At 38.0% G+C, this 19,031-nt stretch overlaps 1 protein-coding gene across 1 annotated transcript in view; it reads left to right on the plus strand.

The window, feature by feature from the left end:
• Positions 1-19,031, plus strand: part of MAGI2 (membrane associated guanylate kinase, WW and PDZ domain containing 2) — a 340,007-nt gene that overhangs the window by 173,975 nt on the left and 147,001 nt on the right. The window contains exon 9 of the mRNA XM_008577562.1: positions 11,787-11,878. Coding sequence (XP_008575784.1) covers positions 11,787-11,878 — 92 coding nt within the window. The remainder of the gene's footprint in view (positions 1-11,786; positions 11,879-19,031) is intronic.

Raw genomic sequence — 19,031 nt, forward strand, 5'->3', positions numbered from 1 at the left:
CATTCTTCTACATGTGGAAGTCTAGTTTTCCCAGCACCACTTACTGAAGAGACAGTCCTTTCCCCAATGTATGCTTCTGTTGCCCTTGTCAAACATCAATTGGCTGTAAGTATGTGGGATGATTTCTGGGTTCTCTACACTGTTCCATTGGTCCAAGTGTCTATTTTTATGCCAGTATCATGTTGTTTTAGTTACTATAACATTGTAGTTTAATTCCAAGTCAGATAGTGTTATGCCTCATGCTTTATTTATTTGTTTGTTTGTTTGTTTGTTTGTTTTGGCTATTCAGGGTCTTCTGTTGTTCCATATGAATGTTAAGATTGTTTTTTCTACTTCTGTAAAGAATGTCATTGATATTTGATGATGATTGCATTGAATCTGTAGATTGCTTTGGGCAGTATGGACATTTTCACAATGTTAATTCTTCCAATCCAAGAGCATGGAATGTCTTTCCATCTTTTTGTGTCCTCTTTAATTTCTTTCAGCAGTGATTTGTAGTTCTCATCGTAGAGATCTTTTACCTCCTTGATTAAATTTATTCCTAAGTATTTTATTTGTTTGGTGACAATTGTAAATGGGCTAGCTTTCTTGATTTCTTTTTGTGCTAGTTTGTTGTATTATTAAAATGCTACAAATTTTTTCATGTTGATTTTGTATCCTGCAACTTTACTGAAATATCTTATCAGCTCTAAGAGTTTTTTTGTGGAGTCTTTAGGTTTTTCTGTATATAGGATCATATCATCTGCAAACAGATGGGGACAGTTTGACTTCATCTTTTCCAATCTGGATGCCCTTTATTTCTTTCTCTTGCCTTGCTTTGGCTAATACTTCCAACACCATGTTAAATAGAAGTAATGAGAGTGGGCATCCTTGTCCTGAATAGGGTGGTATTGGCAGTGGGTTTCTCACATATGGCTTTTATTGTGTTGAAATACTTTCCTTCTATACCTTTTGCTGAGAGCCTTTATCATAAAGGGATGTAGAATTTTGTCAGATGCTTTTTCTGCATCTATTGAGATAATCATATGGTTTTTGTCCTTAATTTTCCTGATGTGGTGTATCACATTTATTGACTTATGTATGTCAAACCATCCTTGCATCCCTGGGATGTATCCCACTTGATTGTGGTGTATAATTTTTTTGATATGCTTCTTTATTCTATTTGCTAATATTTTATTGAAGATATTTGCATCCATGTTCATCAAAGATATTGGCCTATAGTTTTCTTTTTATGTTGTATCTTTGGTTTTGGTATCAGGGTGGTTCTGGCCTCATAGAATGAGTTTGGGAAAATGGCCTCTGTTTCAGTTTTTTGAAATAGTTTGCAGAGAATTGGTATTAATTCCATTTTAAAGGTTGGTGAGAATTGAGCAGTAAAACCATCTGGTCCTGGGCTTTTCTTTGTTGGGAGACTGTTGATTACTGCTTCAATTTCATTGCTTGTTATTGGTCTGTTCAGGTTTTCTATTTCTTCTTGGTTCGGTCTTGGTAGTTCGTATGTTTCCAAAAATTTATCCATTTCCTCCAGGTTTTCAAATTCGTTTGTATATAGTTGTTTATAATAGTCTCTAATAATACTTTGTTATTTCTGTTTATCGGTTGTAAAGTCTCATTGTTCATTTCTGATTTTTGTTACTTGAGTCTTCCACCTTCTTTTTTTAGTAAGCCTAGCTAATGGTTTGTCTATTTTGTTTTTCTTTTCAAGAAACCAACTTTTTGTTTTGTTGATCTTTTGTATCATTTTATGGATCTCTATTTCATTCAGTTCTGCTCTGAACTTTAGATCTTTTCATGTATTGATTTTGGGATTGAATTGTTCTCGTTTTCCTAGTTCTTTGAGGTACAGCATTAGGTTGTTTAATTAAAGTCTTTCTAGTCTTTCTATGTAAGCGTTTATTGCAATAAGCTTCCCTCTTAGTACCATTTTTGCAGTATCCCACAGGTTTTGGTATAATGTGTCTTTATTTTCATTAGTTTCAAGAAATTTTTTGATTTCCTGTTTAATTTCTTCTTGGGCCTATAGTTATTCAGGTGCATATTATTTAATTTCCATGTATTTGTGTAGTTTCTAGAGTTTCTCTTGTTTTTGATTTTTAGTTTTAATCTACTATGGTCTGAAAAAAATACTTGAAATGATTTCAATTTTTTTAAAAATTTGTTGGGACTTGATTTGTTACCTAACATGTTGTTTATACTGGAGAATGTTCCATGTGCTGATGAAAAGAATGCATATTCTGTCATTGTTAGATAAAATATTCTGTAGATTCAGCCAGGTCCAATTGGTCTAAAGTGTAGTTTAAATCCTGTGTTTCTCTGTTGATTTTTTGCCTAGACAATCTGTCCAGTGGTGAGAGAGGGGTGTTCAGGTCCCCATCTACTATCATATTGGGGTCTATCTCTTCCTTTAGGTCTAATAGAGTTTGCTTTATATATCTGGGTGCTCCAGTGTTGGGTGCATATATACTTGTGATTGTTTGTCTTCTTGCTGGATAGATCCCTTTATCATTGTATAGTGGCTTTATCTCTTTTTATAGTTTTTTGTTTAAAGTCTATTTTATCTGATATAAGAATAGCTACTCCTACTCGTTTTTGGTTTCCATTTGCATGGTATATCTTTTTCCATCCTTCACTATTAGCCTGTGTGTGTCTTTACAGGTGAGATGAGTTTCCTGAAGACAGCATATAGTTGGGTCTAGTTTTGAAATCTAATCAGTCAGTCATATGTCTTTTGAGTGGGGAGTCAAATCCATTTACATTTAGGGTTGATATTCAAAGGTATTGTCTTACTCTTGGCATTTCATTGATTTTCATTTGAATGTTTTAAATATCTTTTGTTCCTTTCTTCCCTTTTTATTGTTTGTCTTTGTCATTTGTTGGTTTTTTAAAGTGGTAAGATTAAATTTCTTTCTTTTTCTCATTTGCATTTTTTCTACCAGTGGGTTTTGTTCTTTCTTGTGTATTTGTGGTAGTGATTATCATCTTTCAGATTACAGATGCAGGACTCTTTTGAGGATTTCTTGAAGGGCTGTTGTGTGGTGGTGAACTCCTGCAGTTTCTGTTTGTTTGGGAAATACACTATTTCTCCTTCATTTCTCAGTGATAACCTTGCTGGGTATAGTTTTCTTGGTGTACAGTTTTTTTCTTTTGATATTTTGAATGTATCATCCTATTTTCTTCTGGACTGTGGAGTTTCTGTGAAGAAATCTGCTATTAGTCTGAAAGGGGCTCCCTTATAGATGACTTGATGATGTTCTCTTGTCATTTTTAAGATTCTTTCTTTGTCTTTGAGTTTTGCCAGTTTGATTATAATGTGCTTTGGAGAGGATCTTTTTATGTAGAATCTGTTTGGGGATCTTTTATCGTCCTGGATCTGAAGGTCTGTGTCTTTCCTTATACCTGGGAAGTTTTCCATTATTATTTCATTGAATAGGTTTTCTGTGCCTTTTTCTTTCTCCTCCCCTACCAGAACACCCATGATTTGGATGTTTATGCACTTAAGATTGTATGCCAGCTCTATTAGATTTTCTTCATTTTTCTTCTTTTTGTTGTTGTTGTTCACCTGGGTTATTTTGAAAAGACTGTCTTCGAGATCAAAAATTTTTCTACGTCATGTCTTACTCCAATCAGCTACTTAAGCTCTTAGTTGTGTTTTCTATTTTATTGAATGAATCCTTCAGTTCCGGTAGTTCTGCTATGTTCTTTTTGAAGGTATTAATCCTTTGTAAGTTTCCTCCTTCATATCCTAGATACTTTCCTCATTTCGTTGTGTTTCCTGAGTCTTCTCATATATCAGGGAGTTTCCTTAAGATTGTTGCTCAGAATTCCTTTTCAGTCATTTCAAGGATTTCCTGCTCTCTGGGGTCTAGTACTTGAGATTTATTGTATTCCTTTGGTGGTGTCATATTTTCTTGTTTTTTCATATTTCTAGTATCTCCATGTTGATTTCTGGTCATCCGGTAGAGCAATTACTTCTTTTATTACTCTGGAGTGTGCTTTGAGGAGAGAGACTCTCTCCTCTTTTTCAGGACTCCAGTGGTGATTCTCCTTGTGTTAATGCAATTGAGTGGTCAGCAGGCCAACTGCACAGTGGCTGTGGCTGCTGCTGTGTCAGCAAGCCACCCTTGCAGCATCAATGGCTGTGATGGACCCCCCCATGCAGAGGCAACATTTATGGCAGTGGCAGGGGCTGCAGTCTTCAGGCATGCTCCTGCCTTCTGTTGGGTGGGGGCTGCCTGCAGCTCCTGCTGAGGTCTCCAGATATGCTCCTGCCTTCTTTCCTCATGAAGGATCTCTATTGCTAAAATAAACCAATTTAACTCAATGTTACTTTATCCAAATAGTTGGAAATATCAAAATATTTGGAATGGTATACATAAATCAATACAATCATTGATTGAGGTTTTTACTTTTCAATGTTGTATGGCATGATATCATAATATCATTTTTAGAAGACCTACATTTACTGTATATATTTCAAGTTCTGGATTGACTTTACTTTCAAATATGCACTTTTATAATGAGAACCAAAGCTTGATAATATTTGAAAATGGTAATCTTTTTTCCATCCTGATCTAAAGCAATGCTGATTTTTCTATTTGGAATACATGTGAATACGGAACATTTATATACATACTCAGATATGAAGTAGGGTAAATCTGTCCACTAATTTCCATAGATTTTAGGGAAAAAGAAATCATTAAATGTGAGCACAAGATTGGGGTTGGGGAGTAAAAATAGCAATAAAAATAAAGTAAAGATGAATTTTAAAGTGCCATTAGTGAATTTCAATTTTAATTCCCCATTTTCCCATCCAGAACAAGTGCCACCCAGGACCAGTTTTCGAATGGATTCCTCTGGCAAGTATTATTCAGTACTCACAGTTCTGTGAACAAAACATCTTCCATTTTGTGTAACAAATCATTCATCTGAGTAGCATCGGTTTTGTAGTATATACTCACTGTGCTAATTTTATTCATCCACATATGCATGTATTCAAGGTGGAGAGCAAGTCTGATCATGGTGGGCTGAAATGCCTGCCAACGAAAGACAAAGGGAGTCATATTAATGAGTTCCTTCCATAAAATGCCTTAGAAAAGATGAGATTAAAAACTAGCTGCCAAAGAAAGCCATCAGACTGACCACATTCAGACTGTCCAATACACATATATAGCATTCATACTACACTATTCATATAGTGGCCACTAGCTACATGTGGCTACTGGATACTTGAAATGTGTCTATTCTAAATTAAGATGTGCTATAAGATGTGTGTAAAATCCACACTGAATTTAAAAGAGTTAGTACCAAAAAAAAAAAAAGACAGAAAGGAAAAACAAATGAATAATTTGTAATTAATTATTTTTATATCAATTTGTGTTGAAATAAATTTTGGATATATTAAGTTAAATAAAATATACTATTAATTTGATTTCACCTGTTTGTTTCACTTTTTAAAATGTGGCTACTAGAAAATTTTAAATTTTTTATGTAGCTTACATTTTATTTATATCAGACAGTGCCAGACTAGATAAATAGAAATAAGAAGATAGAGTATCTAAGAGACTTGCAATTGAAACAGTTCAAAAGAACTTAGAAATTTTGCTAATATAAGGTGAAATTATTTTCAAATCTTTTAAATATGCCAATTTTAAAATGGATTTAAATAGTGTTCTAAGCTAGGATAGAATATCATAGTTTCAAACTTAAGAGCTTTTAGTAACAACCAGTTAATTCATTTACAAGAAAACTTTTTTTGACTTAACCATCCCCAAAACACTTACCAATTTTGGCTTAGGCTAAAATATTCAGCATTATTGTGGAAGTGAGGAAAAAGAAGATTTATATATATTTTTACTCTCAGAATTAGTGATGGAAATGCTGATGAACAACTGATTAGACCACTGGATTGAAAGCCAGAGCACTGAAACAATTGCAGAAAAGAGGGTTTCACAATAATAGCACTATTTCAAGTCTGTGGGCTCAGAGCACACATCCCTAGAGTGTCTCCATGATGACAGCTCATTATCCATCTCAGCATGTTTTGACACCCCTTGGAGAATATATGTGCTTGAGATCATTCCATTCTGTAAACTTCCATGTCATTTGGGGGAGGATATGTAGAAAATATGGAAGTTATTTCTTAGTATTTTGTCCTCAAATAATGTCTAAAGTATTTGTTTAGCTTGGTCTGAAAATGTTAAAGCATTTACTGACTGAAAAATTCTTGTAATTTTTAAGCATATCTTATGCCCAGAGAGAAAATGGGACCTAGTAATTACAGTTGCAAAGTGAAATCAGTATTTAATTTGGAATTCTAAATCTCAGCTTACTGGCCACAGCAAGCACACTTGAAAATCTCAGCTTCTGAAAGTACTTTATTTAGAAACAAAAGAGAAGAGCCACCCAATAGCTTCGATTACTTGATATATATGCAAAGTAATATATTTACATTTTTAAAAAATATATCACTCAAAAGACAAAGTTGTAATATAGTTTGAGTATATTATACTACAATGCAATCCAGATTTCCAAAAAAAGAGCCAATCCAAATATTTTGTTAAACGTTTATACAAGTTATCAGAACGTTCTAGAAAATTATGACTGCATCCAAAACAAATAAATCTTCCATATTATTTCCCACATTTATATAATGTCTTTTATCAAATTATGTGTCGTGATTTTTGACTTAGATATATTTATCATAATTATAAGGTGTACTATTAACTTTATCTGCATAAGTTCCTTAGGTACAGAAGCAAAATTGACAGTAAGAAGTCCTGAATAATGTACTTATGAAACCAAGTGATAACTCTATAGTGGAATAATGCTGTAGTTTATTGGATCTAGTAGATTGATAAGTATCTTAAAACAATGAAATTCAGGAAACATTTATTTAGCAACTCCTACAGGTTGTGCATAATGGAACACTATAGATAGTCAAAGATAGATATGTCATCGCTCAGGGAGAATGTCAGTGAGAAACAATGGAACCAATGGCCAGCAACTCTGAATGGTCAACTCTACCCAAAGACATGACAGCCAGGGCATGGAGTATCACAGAAACCACTTCCAAGAGGAGACCTTCCCTTGTTCAGAATCAAAAGAAATCTGGTGTCATAAAAGATGCATCAACAGTGTCAAGTGAGGCTCAGAAATCAATCAGAATGAGGAAAGAGAAAAGAGTCATTCAGTTTGGTCAGAGTTTAATCAACAATCTTAAAGAGTTTAGTAATGCTGAGAGAGCAGAAACCAAACTGGCAGGAATGAGTTAGAGATGGAGTAAAAGCTCCGCTAGAGATCAGAGATGGAAGTGGGGAGCAAGGCAACATTGAGGATGGGGAAGTCTGAGCTTATTTGATGCATAAGGAAGAGAGCCAAATGAAGAGTGGGAGATGGCTTCTACTACGGCTAACGCGTGTCCAGCCACACTCAAATTTCCAAAGGGATAAAGAGAAAGGTAAAAAGAAGGAATTATTTTAAGGCAAAATGTCTTAGCTACTTATCTGGTAATGTTATATTTGAGTGATAGAAACTATTTAATTCCAGTTTAACTCATTCTGTATCTGGACTGCATGGAAATCCACAAGCCAGGAACATCTTAAATAACCTTCTTTGATTCCTGATTCCTCACTTGTACTGTCTTTCCTAGATCTCTTTACAAGGAAAAGCCAAAAAGTAACACTATTTTCAGCAGGGAAAAATGAATAAATGCATTCTCTGTGCCAAACTGTGATAATAATCCATGGTACATATGTTTTAATTAAAACATGAAAAGGGGATTCAGGTACCAAAATTTAATTAAATGTTTATGGCAGCATTCCATGTGCCAAATTAATCCATAAAAATGCTGCACTTTGCATTTTTGAAGATTGAATCCATTCATAAAATTCATCAGTTATGTCCAGTCACCCTGCCTTTTCCCTAATACTGTGCACAAAGCCATGTCCTTCAAAAGCAAGACCACGGATACATACAGCATGTAAAGCCCCCTGGAGTCTTAGCTTCAAATAGGACTTGGCTTTTGAAATTCTACTTTTCTTTATAATGATGGAGGTTCTTCCAATATCTAGATGTGGTCATCGTTTGCTACTATTTAGATGTTAGCTTGTGCGGTATTGGTGTGAGCCCAGGATAAACTGGGACTTGTAAATTGCACTCCAGTATCTTGCCACAATAGCCAAGTAAAATCCCATCTGGGAAAAGTATCATGAGATGTTTTATTTCATAATGCCTGTAGATCCTGGGACCCAACTGCTGAGGAAGAGGCAACATTGGCCGTGGCTGGTCATTGAACACCAGTGTCCAATGAATGTTCTGTCTCCCCTTAGTCCACTTCTTCACAACCACTGCCTCCTCTTGGGTTGCACCAAGCAACACCTGAGAGTGCCCCTGACAGCTCTGCATAAAGGGCTGAGGAAAAAGAAGATTAAAAAAAAAAAGAGCACAGAAAGAAAATAAACAAAGAAGTAGAAGAGAAAAAGGATGTTGGTGGGGTGCGGTCGAGTGATATACAAAGCAACTCAGGTCCAGATAGGTATCTACCAGACCCCTTCATCTAACATCCTCCCAGGTGCATAGTTTTTTCTTCTGTCACAATGGGGTGAAGAGTTCACCCTCAGATTTCTTTAAGTTTTTGCATTAATGTGGGAAGACATAAGCATGATACTTATTGAAACATGTTGTCGGGCCAGATGAGCAGGTAAGGGAAAGTATCAGAAACACCATAATCTTTCAAGGGAGCTAACAAAGAAAGAAGGAAAAAGAATAATGCCTCCCAGCTTTGTGCATATAATTTTAGTTATTTTGTAAAACCAGACTCAAAGGGGAGGAAAGAAACCAAAGAAAAATTATCTTTTTCTAAAAGCTCTTATTTTCCCTAAAAAAAAGAAAAGAAAAGTTGCTGCCTTGAGGCACAATCTATCATTTAAGCTTTTCTTCCAGTTGATATTTCTCTAAAGTTTTCATGCCCTGCAGCCTCAAAGTCTGTGCTCAAAATTAACAAAGAAATAAAAAAGTAAATCACTTCTCTGATGGTCTCTTTCCTCTCTCTACTTGGACACTTCTCTGATGGTCTCTCTTTGCCTCTCTCTACTTGTTCCTGTACTATGAAGCTGCCATCTCTGCCTGGAAGAAAGGAAGGGTAAAGAGGAAGTAGTTGGAACACACCACCCTACATTTGAAATCAGGGTGGGTCGGAGTAGCAGTCAGGGGATCGTAATTGTCACTAAAATGACATAAAGAGTAGAAGAGGGAGGGTAAATGTCTTGTTCACATCTCTCTTTTTTAGAGTTAGATAAAATGAACTAGCCAAAATCCAAATTTTTTCTCCTGAAAAAAGAGGTCCCGAGTTATTCATTAAGGAAAAGCCTTCCAATTCCCCCAGGAATCAGAGCATTCTCTCACATAAGACAAACCTCTTATAATTTCAGCATTCCCTTAGGGGAAAAGTTTGACTTGGTAAATAAGATGAATTGTGCAGTAAACTTTTAGAGTTCTTTGTGCAACATGGATGGATGCTGAAGTCATTGGAGGAATAATTTTCCATTTACCATATTCAGCAGCAACACAAGAGAGAAAAGAGCATAGGAGTAGATAAAATTTCCGGTAAACATGGGCTGGCTCTTTCATTTTAAGTGTCAAAAATATACCACCTTCTATTTGTATTTTTTATGTGTATGTGATCTAGATTCCTTCGTGCTTGGAGTGACCTAGAGAATAGATTGCTGTGAGCAGTTGTATCATAACCAACTTTTAGAAATCTAAAGAGTGATTAGGGCTTTCCCATCTCCCTTTGCCTTTCTCCCTCCCTTGGGAGGAGTACAGGTACTTGCAATGACTTTAAAGGGGTGCTCCACCTGTCTCCAGATTCCTAAAGGCTTAGTTCACACCCCAATATGTGATTTCATATATGATACTGTAGACTCCTGAGTAGACTGAGTTCTAAAGCCAATCATGTCTTGTAGAGCATAGGGCAAAGTTTTCATCTTCCTTTTACTACCAAACTCTAATTAGCAATTTAATAGGAACAGAATTTTTCTTAGTTCTCCCATCTTTAGAATATGAATGATTATACAATTTATAAAGAGTGACTAAAGGATGTGGAGGTCTAAGTGCTTGCTCTTCTGTGAGAGTTTTATATTATTCATTGAACGGAAAAGGCCTTGGTTATATGTGCATTTGATCATAAAAGGATGTGAATGGTCATTGAGTTTTGCACTATATATATATATATATATATATATATATGCATATGTGCTTATGTGCCTGATTCAGCTTTATTAAGAGTGCACCAGACAAATCATCAGCATTTGTCCACATATCAGAAATAAATGACTTGCCTTTCATATATCACTGAGTACAGCCCAGGTTGTTGGGCACAGAAGCAGGCAAGTGTCATCGTGCTTTGTACACTGTACCATGTCAGCAGCCCCACTTACTACAGAGCCTGGAAGAGATTCACTTGGCCATCATTCAATGAATCTCTCTCTCCTGCGACTACTACTATATATCCAAGTGGCTCAGACATAAATTTTTGTCTCATGAGGATTCTCTTCTGAAATCCCACTCCAGTGTCTACAACTATCCTGTTTAAGCAAAGGGAATTTTACTTAATACTTGCTTCTGTCAGCTCTAATACCTCCTTTAAATCATTAAGGCCCAGAAATCATTAAACACTTCTTAAGCAAAGGATGGTGTAATAAGTATTCTTCAAAATTGCTGATCATCCACTGACATCCTAATAGTGAGTGAGGAAGTAAGTACAACTCAGTCATGACTGAGGTGTCTGCCCCTAAGGAAGGTGCAAAGGGCCAGGGGTGAGAGGTAAGCATAAATCATTTTCTCCTTAAGAAGTCAAAAAGTTTCTCATAGTTTTAGTTTATTCTAAGACCAAAAAAAAGTGTCATTTAGGATAATTTCCCAGCTTATTTTTAAGTACATTTCTGTTTTTTCAGCTGACTCCAGAAATTTATTTTGAGTACACTAACTTTACTCCTCTAATTTCTCTTAAGTACACTAATGAAGCCAATGGTCAATTACTGGCTTCCACATTCTAAAATGTTTGGGGGATAAGAGTTCATCTTAGACCCTGATGAACTTCTACCAGAAAGTTATAAAAAAATCTAAGGAAGTTTGCCAGGAAATAAACATTTTACTTAAACCCCAATAGAAAAAAGTTTAAATTCTATGTTTTCTAATTTTTGTAATGTTAAAAGAGACAACTTCTACTAGGCATAAGTTTACACCCTACACACTCACACACACACACACACACACACACACACACACACACACACACCCTCCAAACTGTATGTATCAAGTCATAAGCAGAGATTAGTAAATTACTAATCTTAAAGTTACCACTTTACTAGGTAGTTCCAGGGTTTTGCCATCTGTCTCTCTTACTTCTGAAATAATCATTCTAGTCAGAGTAAACATCCTCGAAGTGACAGCCAAGCTTCTTGAGGACAATTTGAATGCTTTCAGGAAAATAAAGAACTATAGAGGCATCAACTTTTTTTCTGCTCAGAAAATCCATGTGCTCTTTCTACCTATAATGATTCCGAGTAATGCCCTTGGCTTGTCACTGTTATTCCAGGGACTACCTAATTTTGGATTACCTGCTTTTTTGCTACCATATTTTTTGTATCCTCTTTGCTTTCCATTGACTCTAACAGCACTGTCATTAATCACATCCACAAAATTAGTTTTCCATTGGTGTGTTCAGTTCCTCGGGGGGGTGGGGAGGAAGCAGCATTCATTACTCAATGGGATCTCCTTTATGCCAGGTCCAGATTATAAGGAATTAGATGTTCACCTTCGGAGGATGGAGTCTGGATTTGGCTTCAGAATCCTCGGGGGAGATGAGCCTGGACAGCCTGTAAGTCAAATCCCCTTTATTTCCACACTTCTGCTATATTGTATGTATAAGCACCAGAGAAAATATTCAGTATGACATCTAAAAGGCAATGTTTTAGGACTCATATAAAAAAACTTGAGGTTTGTTTTTTCTTGGAATTCTCTTTACTAAAATCTCACAACATGCAGATATCTCCATGGACAATATCTTATCATAGATCACATTACTCTTTTTTAGAATGGATTGTATTCCTCTCGTGTATTTCAATTATTTAATTGTACTGGAGCCCTGATCTCTGTGGGCAGCAGCTCATGGGTAGACATGCAGTAGGACAGAAGAGACATGTGAAGCAGTGACTTGGAACAGCAGAATTTTGTATATTTTCAACCAAAACAACAATGGAGAGAAAATGCAGAGATAAACAGAAGTAAAATCAAGCTTAGTGCTGCAGAATCTCAGCCCAATTTGAATTATGAGATTACTATGAGAAGATGTTCAAAAAGTCAACTTCAATTGACACAGTCTTGAGAATTTGAGGAGAAATCATATATATGCATATGTGTGTGTGTGTATATATATATATATATATATATATATATATACATATATACAAGCACATATATGTGTATTTAGAGTGAAAGAATACAATAACAACAGTCATTAACACACAGAAAATACAGCAAAGCTAGATTTATGAGCATGTATTAAATTATCGGCTATAAAACACTCATTGGAAAAGATGTATCTTAAATGACACCCAATGTGTCTAAGTGAGGTACATGAAAGTTTTGAATAAATGAAGAGCCTGAGCTGTGCAGTCAGTGTCTGCACTCCACCCCAGCTCTAGCACCTGCACCCCATCCTGGCTCATGCAAGGGAACTAAATACGAAGCCTCAGTTTTCTCATCTGCAAGATGAGGATAACAATAGTATTATTTCATAAAGTAGCTTTAAGGGTTAAAAGTAACATATGTAGATATCTTGGAATGGTGCCTGAATCATATTAAGTGCTGAATAAATGTTTATCATCATCAACTTTGTCTCTCTTGTTACTCGATCATTCCAGAAAGTAAAACTTAAAATAAAAATAAGACTGATGGCAGAAATCTCAAGGAGAAAAAAGTCCACCTAGGAAATGAAAGAAATCTGTAATGATTAAAACTGTCCCAGAGTGAAGTAGCTTGCCTTGGTAGAGAGTGAGCCCCTTCACCCGAGAAGCAGTCAAGCAGAGTCAGTGAGAACCAGCAGGAGCTCCAGACAGGCTTCCTGCAAGAGGAGCAGGACCAGACGGTTGCTGAGGTCCCCTACTACAGAGGACTCCAGGAGGATGGACGTGGACTCCAAGGACGAGGGCACTCCAGGACAAAAGACTACTTCCTAATTCTTGGGGATAAGATTTGGCAACAATCAGCCAGAATGTCACTTACTCCCCAGCTGCCAAAGAAGATGTGAAAGTGCGCTGGCCAACGAGGGTTGGCAGGATTTTCCTTAGTGCTCTGGGAAGAGAGAGAATGCTTAGGTAAAATATAGGGCTCCAGTAACTTCTGACTTAAATTTATTCAGACACTAAATTAAGGCTCTCATGTCACAAGTAGAAGCAGCAGATCTTGGTTGCGTTTTGCTTCCATCCACAGTTTTGTCCCCCTTTCCCTCTGTCACCTGCTTCAGAGTTCACCAGGGGTCCTCGGTTGCCTGGCGTGCCCTGCAGCCTCACTCCTCTCTACGGTTCATCTTGTTTTATAGATAGAGAGCTGAAAATACTATCCATCCCTCCACTTATGTAAACACTTGGCACACCGATTTATACCGCAAAACCTCCTGACCTCCACAGGGTATTTATGTGACTTGGCTTCCTTCAGGATTGTTCTCTAACATGTTCCTATGTCTGCCTGTTTTGTTTGGTCAGCCAGATTTCAAATTCCTTCTAAAAGAGGACTTTATCTTCCCCTTTTTATTCTACTTTAGTGCCTCATAAATGAAAAATGTGCCCTTTACCAGAGTTAACCAACTTGAGGTTAAGGTCACCGTCCTCCAGACTGCTACATCTGCCCAAGACTCCTGACATCAACTGAAATGGGCTCACCAAACTGCAAAGTCAAAGGGAAGAGTCTCAACAGACTGTCCCCACTTTAGATGCCAGCTGTAAATTTGGGGATTCTCACTGCAAAACAGGTTTACTATGCACTGGTTACCAACTTATGTGAGTCCAGTGAGACAGAACACCCACACACACGAGTTATATGAAGTGGGTTTATTATTTACAGATAGGCACCAAGGGACAACAGAAACTTAGGATTCATTATGAGCCAGTCCCCAAAGGCTTAGGAAACTAGCCCAGGACAGATGGAGTCTCAACTGCATGTGCCCACCCATCTGCACCACAGCTAATAGATCCCCAAAAGCAGTCCACGTGGGTTTTATGCCCCAGAGTAATATGAATTAGAGAGCTAAAGCATTGAAGGACATCCTGTTTCTAGGGGAAACTGAAGCAGAACCCAGGCTGTTCCAGCCAGCCCCTTCTTATCTCAGTATGTTGCATTCCCAGCACATAGTACAGTTATTTTTAAGAACTACAAGTGAAAGCGGGGAGAACTGGATTGGTCCAAGGCCACTCAGAGAACTGTCCTGCACCCACAGCCTTCCTCAGGTTTGATAATTCATTAGAACAACTCAGAATTCAGGAAAGTGCTATACTTATGATTACAGCTTCATTATAGGGAAAGAATACAAATTAAAACCAGCCAAAAGAAGAGATGCATAGGACAAAGTCTAGAAGGGTTCCAACTGTGAAGCTTCCATCATCTTCAGAGATATGTTACCCTTCAACATTGATGCACAGAGTATTGCCATCAGGGATGCTCACTCAAGCTTTGGTGTCCTGAGTTTTTACTGAGGTTTCATTACATGGGCATTGAATCATTATCCACATGGCTGAGCTAAAATCTCTACCCCTCTCTCTTCCTTGGAGGTCAGGCTGATGTCACATGGCTCAAAGGCCCAACCCTCTAATTACATGGTTGTTCAGCCCCCCCTAAAATTATTGGTGTGACTGGTCCCATCCTGAGTCATCTCCTTAGCATAAACTATCAGGTATAGTCTAAGGGGCTCACCAAGGACAGCAAAGGCACTCCTAAGGGTTTGGAGGTTACCTTTCAGGAACCATGGACAATGTCCAGACCTCTCTTTGGGCCAAAGCCAAATTCTTTATTACAAAGCCATATTCTTAAAAGATACCAAACAAATGAAACAAAATTAAATCATGCTCAAAATAAAATACAACTTTAAGGTAATTTTTATAGCATTTTGTAGGATACTGGGCACCAGCTGAGATTACAGGGTATTTAAGGGTGAATCCATATAGAATCCAGAACACTTATACTAACAAAATACCTCAAACTTACCAACCTAAGGGATTTCTACCAGAAAAACAAAGTCTCTGTTTGTTCCAGAATATACTGACTAAATGCTTCCCCCCCCCACCCACATACCAACCTGTGTGCTCCTTGAAAGCAAGGACTGTGTTTATGTCTTCCAAGCCTGGCACAGAGCCTGGTAAAATAAATATTTGTTAAATGGAATTGAAGAAAGTACTTTTCACCAAGCCATAACTGTCACCTGAGCTTCTCAAAGCAAATAATAATCTGGAGTTTATATTTTCTGAAGCCTCTAAATCCTACGGGCTCTGTAGAAGGAAACTGGCTTAGCCCTAGAAGCAGAGCTGGTATCCTGGTGGCCTACAACATGCTTTATTTAGCTCCCCCTGTGTTTTTATATTGAGCACCAAATAATTTAATGTTTTTAAAGTTTTTGATTTCCATCTTCTCCTGAAAAATATATCTAGAAACAGTGAGTTTGCCTTTCTCCATGACAAGAGGAGCCAAGCAAAGGTCCCTTTTAGACTGAACATGGCCAGCGTTCCCTTATGCCTGTTACCCATTTAGACTACTATCTTTGAACTCCCATCCCAGAGGATTGAATTGAAAGAAGTAAGAAATTGGAATGATGAATATTTTGTACCAAAGGAGCCTTTACACTGAGCCAGATCATGGTCTTTATAGGCCCCAAGCACTGAAAATATTATCAGATCCCTTCTCCCATATATACATACAAATAAAACATTAAACTGTAAAATAAGTATAAGACAAAGCAAAAACGTCCTAATTCTTCCCAAGATCCTTACTTTAATACAGTCTTTGAAACATGAAATTCTAATTTTGCTGGACCCCTAGCTTGTGCTTTTTCTGCTTTGGAGGTAAACCAGCACCCCATTCAGTAAATATGATCTTCAGCTCTCCCCACTTGCAGAAGCAGAAGGGCTTGCATGATTGAGTCATAGGGAGGGTGTAGTCTCAGCGGCTCAAGAAGGGAGAGGTCTTGTTGGACTTTGTTTAGCACAGGAGTAATAGAATTATTACCAAAATGGAACACATACTGTTCTACATGAAGCTAAGGTGTGTTCATGAAGCCATGGTCACCACCCACCCGTAGGACATCTTTCTTCCTGGTTTGTACATAGGTTCCCAGATTCCCAACCCTTCAGAATCTTGTCTTTGCATTCTCAAGTTTTTTCTCCCCTCCAGTGGGCAGGCATCAAATATTTATTATAAGCCTCCTCAGATTACATGGATTGCTGGTTATCCTTTTTGTGTTTATTTAGATTTACTCTGGTTTATTCCTCCATTTGAATGATTTAAGACACAGTCATGCTGCAAGTTACAATTTTTACATTTAAACCATAAAGTAGAGCCTAAATCTCCCTGAAGCAAGCAAAGCCAGAAAATGAGTCTTGAAAACCAGAATATTATATCCCAGAATGACCGTGTCAGGAAGAGTGGGTCTACCGTAAGATCTCCCATCAGTCTTTCCTTCCTGCTTTCCTACATCCTAAGTCCAGGGATGACATACAAACAAAATGTGCCAGCCTCATTTAATTACTAGTGAGCTGCAAAGGGAGAAGCATGTGTGGTTGGTGACTTAGTCCCCAACCACAGGCGGTTTCATAAGTTACATCAAAAGGGTTTCTGGCTCCATAGACCGGAAATGGTATTGACATCCCAGGGTGCACATTAAATACGACCGCACAGCCTTCAACAAATAATGAACAGCAGGACTCCAACTCAAACAAAGCATAGGGACATTTTTCCTGTAAGAGGAAATACTTTTCACAGTTAAATAACAATAAAAATAGAAAAAAAATGAAAAATTGAGGGAAAAGAACAAAAATGGGATTTCCAGCTGTGAACTAAAAACAGATGGAAAGGCATCAAGATGGAAAGATCTGGAAAACATTGCAGTGAAGAAAGGCCTGTGTGGAGAAAAACCATCAAAGAAAGAGATTGTGACAGACCTATGCCTTGGCACAGGAGTCTACTGTGAACTAGTGGAGGAGATGCAAAAGGAAAGAGCCTGAAATCTGCTTACTGCAGTATCGAGTTGGCCCAGATACACCTATTGCAGAACAGATTACTGGGGTCAGACAAACTTTGGGTAGCACAGGAAAGAATTAAAGCTATTAAAAGGCCTGGAAAAGTGGTTTTGGTTTTGTTTGTTTCCTACTTGTGTGTTTTTGTTGCTTGTGTGTGTGTGTGTATGTTTGCTCGCACGCACACGTGTGTGTTTTGGAGAGGAGTGTTAATGTTAGTTTTTTCCCCTGGCTTACTGGGATATTAGCCAATTGAATGTGAATTACTATTTCACATCAAATGCTCTGTTTTGTTCTGTGCCCTGACAGCCTGAGATAAAGTGGAGTTATGTAGTTGTTTTGTTTCTTGTGTCCTTTAGAGAAGGCAATTGGAAAGATAGGGCCATGGATCAGTTGTTCATGGGAAGGTCTTTCTTCATCTGTTTTGCCGCAAAAACTCTTCCTTCAGGACCAAAGTGATGGGAATGGTATAAAAAGCCCCTTCAAGAGTGCAGGGAAGAGAAAGCCGAAGAGTGGGACTGAAGAGTCAGCTGAGGTTCCAGCGAGACCAAGGGAGGTAACGAATGGGGCAGGGCTAGTGTTGGCTGGGAAGGTTCACTGGCCAGTGTGGCCAGGGGTCAGGGGTCAGCAAGGCCAGAGGAAAATGTAGTCTGATGAGTAAGGGAGCCTGGACTAAACAGCCATCAGGAGTCCCTCAGCTGACCTGGAAAGTGATCAGTGTGATAGGTCAGGGAGCTTAAGCCATGCACCCAAGGGAAAGTCTCTCAGCAGACTTGGAAAGTGACCAGTGAGACCACAGACCCTGTAGCCATTGAACCAAGTAGGAATACTCAGAACCTTGTGACTCAAAATGTGATTGATCTACAAACCAGCATCATCCAGCAACATGCAGAATTTCAGGCTCCCTCCCCCAGGCCTGTAGAATCAGATTCTTGGGGGAAAGAGTAGGGAGATCCAAAACTGTTTTAACAAGCCCATCAGGTGATTCCTACACACACTAAAGTTTGAGAACTACTGACTTAAAGTTCAGATATCCTGAGGCATGTTCTCAAAAGCTTAGGTGAACACGAGAACGTATACACTGGGAAGCCAACCTGAGAGCTACAATGCAAGAAGGAATCATAGATTATCCCATCCCTGCAGTTAGACAATGGGATATGATAGGATGTGTCAAGTGTACAAATTGTATTCAAAGTAAAGAAAAAGAAAGTTGTGTTTTTGTCCCAACTAGAGAGACATCTAGAGCTATCTCTGTGTAACAGTGAATTGTATCGCATGGAGGTGCAAGCTGCCGGAGGCTAAGGAGCAGCAGCAGCCTGAGAGCTGGGAGCAGTGGCAGTGCGAGTGGTCAGTGCGGGCGGTCAGTGCGAGTGGTCAGTGCAGGTGGTCAGTGCGAGTGGTCAGTGCGGGTGGTCAGTGCGGGTGGTCAGTGCGGGTGGTCAGTGCGAGTGGTCAGTGCGGGTGGTCAGTGCGAGTGGTCTGCATCTGCCCAGCAACGGCAGCAGTCCTGATGCATGCAGCGAGTATGATGAATGTCACTGATGGACAAGCATCTCTAAGGCCTACCCAGTGAACCTTGCTCAGCTTATTTCAAGCTTACTTAATAGCTGTGGCAACACTTTTCTGAAATAAGGTAGAGGATAGACTATATAGTGTAATTATATAATAACATATATATCTGATAATTATATAGTACTACACAATAAATTATATTGAAGTATTACATTGAAGACACTGTTTATTTAGATATTC

This window comes from Galeopterus variegatus, unplaced genomic scaffold, assembly GCF_000696425.1.
Source record: "Galeopterus variegatus unplaced genomic scaffold, G_variegatus-3.0.2 Scaffold67, whole genome shotgun sequence".
Classification (NCBI taxonomy): domain Eukaryota; kingdom Metazoa; phylum Chordata; class Mammalia; order Dermoptera; family Cynocephalidae; genus Galeopterus; species Galeopterus variegatus.